The sequence below is a fragment of the Tasmannia lanceolata genome, unplaced genomic scaffold (assembly GCF_043159265.1).
Source record: "Tasmannia lanceolata isolate RefF3 unplaced genomic scaffold, GAP_Taslan_0.1 ptg000003l, whole genome shotgun sequence".
NCBI lineage: Eukaryota > Viridiplantae > Streptophyta > Magnoliopsida > Canellales > Winteraceae > Tasmannia > Tasmannia lanceolata.
In genome coordinates, this window is record NW_027518680.1 from 2501055 (window position 1) to 2512577 (window position 11523).

The 11523-nt window shown below is 38.7% G+C and overlaps 2 protein-coding genes across 2 annotated transcripts; one reads left to right on the forward strand and one right to left on the reverse strand.

Annotated features, from left to right (window-relative positions):
* The first annotated feature begins 3122 nt into the window (after positions 1-3122).
* LOC143847513 (large ribosomal subunit protein eL22y-like) lies at positions 3123-5307 on the forward strand. The gene is made up of 2 exons (XM_077356378.1): positions 3123-3435; positions 5024-5307. Exons 1-2 carry the CDS (start codon positions 3209-3211, stop codon positions 5166-5168), a joined length of 372 nt encoding a protein of 123 aa, XP_077212493.1. The 5' UTR covers positions 3123-3208; the 3' UTR covers positions 5169-5307.
* Positions 5308-9369: 4062 nt separating this feature from the next.
* LOC143847520 (uncharacterized) lies at positions 9370-11523 on the reverse strand. Its single transcript, XM_077356389.1, has one exon. The coding sequence runs from the start codon at positions 11232-11234 to the stop codon at positions 9762-9764; it is 1473 nt and encodes a 490-aa protein (XP_077212504.1). The 5' UTR covers positions 11235-11523; the 3' UTR covers positions 9370-9761.

Consider the following 11523-nt stretch of genomic DNA (forward strand, 5'->3'; position numbering starts at 1 on the left):
AATCAGTAAGTGTCTGTTTTGATAATGCCACTCATCATTTTCCGTAGAAGAATGCTAGTAAGTCTAGTATGCCAGGTTATTCGGTTATAACCGAAATTTGGTAACCGAAATAATTTCGGCAACCGAAACCGAACCGAAATTTTTACAAACCGAATCGAAAAAAAATTCGATTATTTGGTTATAACCGAATTGTGGGAGAAAAAAAGGGAAAAAAGCAAAATCCTAGTTTGGATCGGAGGGCTAGGATATTGAAATGATTTTTTGAGCACAACCTAATTAAGGTGTGATCAATCAAATGGATGGTTTTGATGATTCTACGGAGTGCACATATAGCACTTTTTATCATAATTTCTGTTATTTCGATTAACCGATTTATTTTTCTAGAAAACCGAATTTCCAAAAAAAACTAACCGAAACCGAACCGAAATGGAAAAAAACCTAACCGACCAAATCAGTTCAGTTCGGTTGGGTTATTCGGTTATAACCAAATAATGCTCACCCCTAGCCACATTGAGTCATTGCCATCAACGTTCCTCTTATATTGAAAATTGGAACGTCATTACTAGAACATGCGAGTGTGGATGTTTATTTAATTTCAAAATGAAGTTAAGTAGATTAGTGGAGTATTCTGATAAGGGTAAAATGCTGAAAATTTCTTACACTGGAGATTTTGGACAAAACTTCAAATCCCTCCTCACCATGGAAAATCATGATGGGAATTCCAACTTTGGAGGGTGGGTCTTTGGTCAAAATGGAATGACATTACTTTTTCTTTTTACTTGTGATCACATGTACCACATGTATGGTTGGGCCCATTGGGAGAGTATTAGAGTTGTAATCCAATACGGAAGCAGTGTATTATTATAAGTACAACATGTGATTAACCTTTATCAAAGGGATTATCTCAATCGTCATCTCATTATCTTACAATGGATGACATAGGTTTTCCTTTCCGAAAGTGATATTTACACCCCTTTGATTTGATAGGTATGAGATAGAATTAGAGTTGTAATCTAATACGAAGCAGTTGTATTTTTTTTAAGTACAACATATGATTAGCCATTATCAAAGAGGCAATCACATTCTTCATCTTGTTATCTTATAATAGATGGGAAAGACTATATGGGTTGATTATATTGGTTTACCTTTCAGAAATTGATGTTTACACCCCCCTTGATTTGATAGATATGAGAGAATTAGAGGTGTAAACTTGTACTCTAATAGGAAGTGGTGTATTATTATAACTTATAAGCATATTAGTATAATATGTGACTAATAATCCAACTGTTTTCTCTGTATCGATCTCATTATCTTATAAATTGTAAGAGAGAAGGGGGCAGAAAGTCTACTTTACATACAATTGTAAAAAGGCAATTTCTTGGGTCCTCTAGGAGACATATGGGGGAATGTAGACGACCCACCTGGTCTCATCTCATACAGACATCCCAAAAATCAATGGTTTAGCTTTTCTTGGTAGATCGACGACCTACGATCACTAGATCAAGGTGTTTTCAATGGCATTTGGCCCGATCTACGGTCGTGGTTCGGATCAACGGACCCGATCATATAAAAAAAGGCAGAAGAGAAGCGACGCCCAGTAAATGTCTTTTAGGAAAGAGCGTAAAAGTAACTTTCCTTCAGCATTGACCATAAATGGATGATACCCTTCTCTTTATTCTAGGCTTTTTTAGGGAATGATATATTGGCCCCTTTTTTTTCCTAAGGAGTTGGGACAGCCATTTGTGGTGTAAAAGAATGCTCATAAATACACTAGAGGAGGCTGTCCCAAGTAAAAATAAAGGGCGAACCCTAGAGAAGAAATTTTAAGGGGTTATCTGGTGGACCATTTTTTTATTTATTATGGAACTAATCTCCTTCTTTTACACTTTTTTAACCGGATGTTAAAAGCTACTAAGACTCCCAAAAGCTCTCGGCAGCCAATTAGAGAACTGCCAAACAAGGAAATTCGTCCCATTATTAAAATACGGTCGTGCAGATATTAGTCTCCCACAATAAACCTCTCTCTCTCTCTCTCTCTCCACACAGTTAAGTAATGTCTACCATAGAGGACTAAAAAGGGAAAGTGAATAAACGATTCTGTTAAGAACTCAAATCATGGATTAGTCAACGTAAATATCTTGTGATTGGAAATGTAAATCATCTCCTTGTGTGCGCTTGAAGTCCAGTGTTTTTCAGAAAACACAGTGGGACCCACTTCTTAGGATGACCCAAACACTTCATTTGATGGGCCACAATATAAATAGATCTTACGCCACAAATCATCTCCATGGGATGATCCTAGCCCTCCGATTCGAATCATCCCACGGAGATGATTCACAGGGTAAATATGTTGTGGTTTGGATCATCCGAAAAAGTGGGTCCACCGTACGTTACGAAAAATACTGGGCTTCACTTGCTAATAAGAAAATAAAATTCATACTAAGAAAGTCCCTTTTACATTTTCTTTCTAAAAGATGCTCGTGTTTGGCTATCATGATTTTTTTTTCCTACAATATTAGCTTACACAATGTTGAGTGGGCTTAAAATATGATAAACTTTTTCTTGATATTTTAGCAACTTCACACTCTCAACTCATTCGTGCCCTCTCAAGTCTGTCCTACTCCCATCCCCTACCCCTCTCACCACTCCCAGACACTGATTTATCATGAAAAAAAAATTCCTAACTGCCAAACATCGCATTAATGAGGCCTCATGTCTGCTTCATTTTTTACCAGAAATTGTTTGTTTGATTAAAATGCCATAATTCTTGTCAAATGGCGTTGAGATTACATTTGGATGATCATAGACCCTTGACCCATCATGCCAAATGTAACTAGGTTCGATCAACATATCGTTTAGGCCCATCAACATAAGGCCTCCAACATATGGTTTAGGTCCATCAACAAATGGTTTCGATCCAACATACGGTTTGGTCCATCAAGACAATGTTAGGGTTATAAAATTGGCATTGGCATCGAACATATGGCTTATAAAATTGACGGTTTGGATCAACCATAGGTGGGCCCAAGACTCTTTGTATTAACTAAAACAAAACACACGGAGAGTTTCGAACCCAAGTCCTCGATGTTCCTCACATATACTCTCCAACCAAACACAAACGACATATAAATACTCTCCCACTCTTGTGAAGTCGAATTGGAGAAATTAGGGTTAGGGTTAGGGTTAGGGTTTTGTTGCTAGAGAGAAGATGAGTCGAGGAAGTGCTCCGAAGGGTGGTAAGAAGAAGGGATCGAGCTTCACGATCGACTGTGCGAAGCCTGTGGAGGACAAGATCATGGACATCGCCTCTTTGGAGAAGTTTTTGCAAGAGAGGATCAAAGTTGGAGGAAAGGCGGGAGCCCTTGGAGATTCCATCACCATCTCTCGCACCAAGGACAAGATCTCTGTAACTTCTGAAAACCCAATCTCCAAGAGGTATATCATAAATAAGATCAGACCCAGATCTCATTTTGTTTCATGCATTTTTTTACTTTCTTGGGTTTTTAGGGTATCTGTTATTGTTGGACTGTTTGCATAGATTTAATGGAACAAGAGTCAATAGACAGGGTTGTGTCTGGTTTCAGATTTATCGAGTTAGGAACAATTGTTGGAAATTTGAACAATCCAATGACCATATTAGTTTTTTTAAAAAAACTGGGCTAAATGATGTATTATTACCAACCCAAATCAGTTTGCAATGTAATTGATTTTCTTAGAGGGAAGATCAGCCTCTTGACCCACTTCAAGGGATGGGTTAGTCCTCCTTTGTGTGCAAAGACATGATTTCCAGGATAATTTTCTTCATTCCTATGAAAAACGGCTGTTTACATATTATTTATACCAAATGGAACTTCCTCTAAAACTCCCACCCAAGCCATGTCTATGCACATATCATATATTTGATTGCTGGCACATTACAACCCGCTATATAGGGTATATCTCAGAGAATAATCTATTTGTAGATGGAGAAAGAAAATATTCTAACTTAGCCAATGATGCAAGTTTCTACAACGCCGAGGTTTCCATTGCTCGAAGCATATTATCGGAGTTTATCTTGTCCGAAGGGGTTATTTCACGTGGTGAATCATTAATTTTTATTGTTTTTTAAAATAAAGAATGTCTGGGTACAACACTGAAATCATTCGAATTCAAGCCTTACCTGTTGTTCTCTTTATCTGTTTATTCTTCCAAATGCTGGTTACGTCCCGGAATTAGTCAGGTGAATTCAGCGTTTATTGTTGCAGTTCCTTTCTGGAGTGAAACTTCCTAAATTTATAAGTAATCTTAAATCTTAATGTTCTACCTATGAATATCATTGCAGCTCCTTAGCTGCAAGTTGGTAAATTCTGATGAGGATTCTTTGGATGAGGATTCTTTGGTTCCAGCAGTGTTCTAGATGAGCATCGTCCGTTCATGATTTCCTCCCTTTGGATGAAGCTGTTTGATCCTGATGTGTTTTAGTTTTGTTTCTTTTTTATTTCTTCTGACCATCTCGATATTGGCTTTGTTTTTCCCTGTTTATGATAAATTTTCGTCATAATTGGAAAAAAAATTCTATAGCTTTAGGCTAATGGGTTTACTTTTATGTCGAGTCAAACTTCCCTTAGTCTGTTCAAATTGTTCCTAAATGTGATGGTTACAAATTGTTAACAATGACTGTCTATATAAACAACACAGATTGAAAACCAAAAACTAAAATAATGCAAATTTTACAACATATTTCTACCCAGGAGCATATTAATCTAGTACTTTATTCTTGTTTCTTCGAGCCAAACACATTGTAATGTGGCTTGCCTTTTTATTGCTGTTATACATTTTGGTAACATAGGATGAAACAATGCAAGATGGTTCTGCTTTGCTATTTTCAGTTTTTCAGTGTCCACTGCATTGTCAGTTTGATGTAACCACATCCATACTATGCTTCTGGTTGATTGGTGGTCGACAATTGATCGTTGTCCATTTCCATGCAATTTGCAACGGTGTGCAACATTTCTTATCATTTTTTTGTGGGATGTTGGTCCAGGTACTTGAAGTACCTAACGAAGAAGTACCTGAAGAAGCATAATGTGAGGGATTGGCTGCGCGTCATTGCTTCCAATAAGGACCGCAACATGTATGAGCTGCGATATTTCAATATTGCTGAAAATGAAGCCGAAGAAGAAGATTGATCCTTTCTTTGTTTTTTCCGTCTTTGCAATGTTTAGTTATCCTTTTCAGAGACCATATTACCAGTTTTGCCTTGGAACAAATTATGCTATCATTGCCCTGTGATGCTCTTAAATGAATCAATTTACTTTGTGTTTGTTATTTGCTTCTCCATATCTGTTATATGAATTTCTTGGTGACCTAGTGAGGATTGTTTGATGCTTGTGTTATTTTATATACCTTCTTGGTGACCTAGTAAGGATTGTGGGTTGGTTGTGATATTTTTTTATACCATACATGGTAAAAGCCCGCGGTATGGATGGTTCAGATCATTGCAGTGTGCTCAAGATACTAAAAAAACATGGAACAAAAGCTTGGCTATGATTTGATTTGGTTACTAGCGACTCTTATTTGGTTGAGATCATCGTTGTGTACCCAAGACAGTAAAACTAACAAAATTTAGACATCGGGCTATACTTTTAGATACAAGGGAGCCCTTGCATAAAGAGCCACATAAGGGCCCTTGATTGGATCCACGTCATAAAATGTAACTGATTTTACATTTTCAATAGATTTTAAAATGTAATTGAAAATGATGTGGATCCAATGAAGGGCCCTTTTGCGGCTCTTTATGCAAGGGCTCCCTTGTATCTATCATTGCTTATAATTTTATTTTGGGGAAAAATACAGTCACACCTAGTCAACTTTATGACACATTCAACGATAACCCTATCATTTCAAATTCATCAACACCCCTTGACTTTTCAATGTGTATAAGGGAGACCCCCTCCGTTGACGGTCCAGTCCGTCACTTTAAACTGACGGAACGACTCAGTACAAGGTAGACCTCATCCGATTCATATGCAGCTGGGATGAACCAGAGATCTTAAGCAGCACTGATAGTGTTTCAATAGAGGGAGTCTACCTTATACAGTTTCAATAGAGGGAGTCTACCTTATACACGTTGAAAGGTCACTGGGTGTAGTTGATGAGTTTGAAAGTATAAGGTTATCCTTGAATGTGTCATAAAGTTGAGGGAGTGTCACTGTAATTTTCCCTTTATTTTGTTCCTATGATGGGGCTGACTCAGGTTGGATACATCCAAATGGGTATTTGCAGAACCAAATAAGATTGAAAACTTGGAGGCCTGTTTTCTACAGAAAACAACACTTCATCCAACAGTAAAACTAGAAAAAAATGCAGCACCCAGTCTCTATTGTTCACTTAAGTCAGAGTTCAATGTTCTCGACCCTCCATTCCATGGCTTCAAAATGGATGGCTCCATGATTCCCCTATCCTCTGGTCTGATTGGTGGCATGATAATAGATAGTTATAGCAAAGCGAAACAAATATGAAACTGTAATCATCTCTGTAGGTTTTGGAGTGATATTCGGGCGGCCAGCCGACCTCGACGAAAAAACCCGTTTCACACAGAAAATACGAGGTGGTTTCCTTTCCTTTCGCTGTATTGGGAATCAGCTTAGCAATGCCTAAAGGAAATCAACTTCAACTGAACAATGCCTGAAGGAGTCATGCCGAGCCAAGGAATCCATTATGTAGGAAAATGGATCTTGTTCTATTGTAGATTGGGTATTTCTGTAATACAAATGCAAGAGTAACGTAAGAGGGACAATTTGACCATTCACTAGGCTCACTGAAATATGAGTGTTTTTGTATATGTTATATAATGGATATTCTTCATGGTTTTTGTAAGCTCCGTTGCTAGTTGTCAGATGACCCAAGAACTGTAGAATTCCACTATTAGGATCCAAAAGAATCGTGACTCAGATACAAGTGGAATCCGATCCGGATTTTGATCCATTAACAGCCCTAATAACAATGTCCTACTCACCTTGTGAAGCAACAGGGTTTCTTTATTGTAAATTCTCTTCACAGGCTCACAGAATGTGACACCATAACACAATTGTAAGTCAAGAGGTATCTATGATTACCAAAATAAGTGGGGTGTCTCTGTCAGATTCCTTTCATTAGTTTAACCACACAAAAAAAAGAAAAAAGAAAAAAGAAAATCCGTATATCAATTAAAGACATCTGTCACCTAGACTAAGGTCCATGAAGCATTGGGGGTCATTTGTTGGGGCCAACAGGCCAAGATATCAGATATGGGTGTTTCCTATTAAATGGACGGGATTAAGATTTAAGAGAACACTAAACACAAGTGACTAGTTAGTACACACCCATAAGCTTACAGAATTCTGGTTTTCTCTCTATACATGTTTAATCTGTAATTTTATCTCTGGTCCATGTGATTCTCGAGAAATTTGATTTGCAATATCAATCCAACAGAGACATCTTCATGTTTGTAAACAAAAGAAAAGCAAAAGAGCAATGGAAACTTTAATGAAATCCATAGCAGGAAAAGAGACAGTTTCATTCAGTTTCATCCGTTGTTGGGTTTGAATCCGATAATCCAACAGCAAAACACCAAAAGAATTTTTTTTGGAAAAGAATGGATGACCAGTTATTGCAACTATGCTTCAAAACATCCCTACTTATGACTGATCAGCAAGGCTCCATAGGGAATACACTGAGAAAATGACTTAATGTTCTCAGACGACAGCAAAAGCATCAATGTCATTGAAGAAATAGAACTAAAATCAGAGAATCTATGCCTGGAAAGTGAATCAGACCTCACTGTAGGCTGGAGAAAGTACCGATGAGTCTAGTTTTAGGTCTTCTCTTCAATATCGATACATTTCCAATACATTCTTGTGAAGGGCCTACTGATTCTTTGCTTTACACCCGTGTGGCAGTGGCACCCATAATACAACATTATCCCGAGCCAGCCCAATCCAAGTGGCCTAGCCTAGTGCAAACTACGGGAAGAGAACTTAGAAGCTCTCCCAAGGAAGCCTTCAAGTGAATGGAAAGAATGCCTTGTATTGCTCAATTAACTCTTACATGAAGCTACAATATTCAAAGGTGACCTGCAAATGAGGAGCTCACCCCGATCACATCACATGGCAATCATCCAGCGATCCACACCACCATAGAAACTGCTAACACTTTATGCTTCTCTGCACAAATGCTTATCTTGGTTACTCTATAAACCCCCAACAGATCTCTACAAGTATGTACACACTTCTAGAACTCTCAAGACTCAGCTACACAATTCTAGACTCCATCAATGTCTTCCACTCATCTAGGCTTTTTTTTATTTTGTGTTGCACGAATTCTTTACCCCCTACGCCGAATTTGTGTCACCACGTTTCGACACGCAAATCGGACATGGATTCACATAGGACATGGCCGGATTCTTGTCGTAGTCGTGTCTCGTATGAATTCTATCTTTTCGGGTGAATCCAACACATTGTTGTCTTTTTAAAAATTTGAATCTTCTATATTTTCCCTTTAAACGCATTTTCTTTTGAACTTTTGTTTTAATAAAAAGGTCCATCCTCTCTTGATAAAAACCCTAGCGCCTCAACCCTCCATCATCTAACATCGACCCCCTTTCCCCTTCTTCTTCAACTCTCTTGGTAAAAATCCTAATGCCTCAACCCTCCATGCTCAAACAAAATTCGAGCCTTCTTACGGAGATAAGAAGGGGGTGATCCTCACTCCATGACGGTATGCCAAGTAAAACAGCATATAGAAGATGTCTTAGCCAAAAAACGATTCGAAAATAAAATAAAATAAACCAATGAGTATGTGAGGTGCATAAAAATAAACCACCAACAAAACAATTCAGAATGTCGTTCATCTGGTCATATACCTGCTGAAAAACACACAAAAGGGAAAGAGATGTACACAAGTTTACTCAGCTTCTGCTGCAAAGTTATTTTTAGTGCTTCATTGCATAACTATGCCCCTATATAGATTCAGTAAATCACACTGTACAGCTCTCTCATAAGAATCCTACGCTGTTTGTTGAATGGCATGAACAAGCTGCAAGTCCCACTAGTCTGAGGAATGCTTGAATGACTATGTATTTGATAGCAAAGATAAAATTGGATGAAAAATCTGTATTCATTGCAAATAAGATATTTCAATTTTGAAGTTGTTGACCAAAAGACAGTATACAGCAGCGACATGTGGTAAATTCAAGAAATATCTGAAGGGGCCTTCAAGCTGCAGTACTCTGAGCAGACTTAGTATTTACAACTATTGATATTCCATTTCAAATTTTAACATGTCCAGCTATGATAAAACACAAAGTAGAATTCAGCAACCTGTTAAGACAGACAACAATGGATTCAACCATGACCTCCACAACACAAATAAGAAATATTATTAACTATTAACAAGATATCTTGCAGAACCCCCATACTACTTAAAGTGTTTAATTCGTTACGCCAATGGAATGGCAAAATTGTGCAATTCAACGTAACGATATTCAAAATGGAAAGAGAAAACCATCCATAAGCTACATAATCTTCAACAAAAATTCATATAAGATCACAATGCTCGAACGCTATAAGTAAACCCCGTGTTCCCTCTCCAGTAGCAAATGAAATCAAGAACTGCCCATGCCATTTATTCCATGAACACGCATCGGCAGAACATTAGAAACAAATAATACCCGTCACTACAAATCCAACCCTTCCATCTATGATGTCCCTGTTACAGCCAAACCAGTGCTGCTCTAGCTGATCTCACTTGCTAGGCAGGAGAATGGAATTAGGAAACAATGATGTCCCATTAGTGGGAGCTCCCTTTATGTTAAGAATGGAAGTAACCAAATTGTATATCTCAACATTCTCGAAAGATGGAACTTTCCGACCCCTTGCAAACTGAGGCCCATGGCCAACAAAGATTGTTCTCATGGAAAAGAATGCATTGTCATAACCGTGTGCTCCTCCACATTCTTTATGCTTCGATTGCTTCTGTTCCACTTTATACCCTTCTTCAACCAACCCTATTATTGGCGGAATCCTATAGCTTTGGTAGTAATGAAGCCGTTTGGGCAAATCCTCCTTAAGAAATACTCTCAATTTCATCCCATTCTCAACCTTCCCAGAACTCAAACCTTCATTTATTTTCGCTACAACATCAGAAGGAGTGAAGCCAGGGGGAGGACGAATCGAAAGCAGTGGACTATAAGATTGGACCCAAGTATTCGGAATTTCGATCCATGGGGCCAAATCATTAAGAAAAATTAGCTTTTTATCGCACGTACCAACCATACCATGATCACCCACTAGAATTATCGTAACATCCTCAAAAACTCCTCTACTTTCCAGTCCTTGAATCAATTTCCCAATCATCCTATCAATCCTCGCAACTGCCTCAGTGATCTCCGGATCATCAGGCCCAACCTGGTGACCCTGATGATCCGGATCCTCAAAATAAAGAGTCATAAAAACAGGAATTTCATTACTAGGTAGATCAAAATACCGCAAAATCGTATCAACCCGTTCTTCAAAAGGAACAGACCCATTATAATTCCTACAGAAATTAACAGGGCAATTCCAATTACCTTTGATTACCTCAGAACCAGGCCAGAAATAGGTAGCAGCTTTGAGATCATGATTGACAACAGTTTCCCAGAGCGGCTCGCCTAACCACCATCTGGGTTCGTGGCTACTCATCGTAAAAACCTCGCCGGAGTTCGGATCAATGAAGTGATTGTTGATTATGCCATGATAAGCAGGGTAGAGACCAGTGACTATGGAGTAATGGTTGGGGAAAGTTAGGGTTGGGAAAACAGGGATTAGACCCGTCTCTGCTTCGGTTCCATTGGCGATAAGGCGATCAATGTTGGGTGTTTGGGTTTTGAATTGGTAACCAAATCGAAACCCATCTGAGGAAATTAGGAGAACTATGGGTTTTTGGAGTTTGATAAGGGGACGAGCGGTTGTTTGTGAAGTTTTTTCAGAAAAAGAGGGTTTTGGGGAGTGGGAAGAGGAGAAGAAGAGGAAAGCGAAGGCGGTGGCGGAGGCGAGGGAGATGGAGGTTATGAGGAGAAGGGATATGAAAATTAGGGTTTTGGGTTTTTGAGGAGTTTCAGAGAAAGAGGAGGGATTTGAGGTGTTGGAGAGAAGAGCTGTAGATGGGTTTGGTGGGTCTTCTTCTGGGCTTGGGGTGGGTTTTGATGGACCTAAGATTGAGAGAGAAGAAGAACCCATCAAGAGATTTTTGCTCTCTCTCTCTCTCTCTCTCTCTCTCTCTCTCTCTGAGCAGATAAGAAGATTTCACAGAGCTGTGATTAGGGTTTCTTTCCTTTGGATGGAGGACCTGGGGAAAGAGGATTGAAGGAGTTTTGTAGGAGTAAAACTCAAGTTAGATTTGCTCTTGGTGGTTGTTGGTAAATTGCTGTTCGGCGAATGAGAAATTAGGTTGAGAAAATTTTAGATTTTTAAAAGGACTTTCAGGCCGGGTTTATTTGTCATTTTGTACTTTGGAAGATTCAGAGCT

Excerpts from the sequence above, each read along its gene's own strand:
- LOC143847513 (XM_077356378.1), top strand. The coding sequence starts at position 3,209 with ATGAGTCGAGGAAGTGCTCCGAAGGGTGGTAAGAAGAAGGGATCGAGC. Across the intron at positions 3,436-5,023 it reads GAAAACCCAATCTCCAAGAG|GTACTTGAAGTACCTAACGA; the intron begins GTATATCATAAA and ends ATGTTGGTCCAG.
- LOC143847520 (XM_077356389.1), bottom strand. The coding sequence starts at position 11,234 with ATGGGTTCTTCTTCTCTCTCAATCTTAGGTCCATCAAAACCCACCCCA.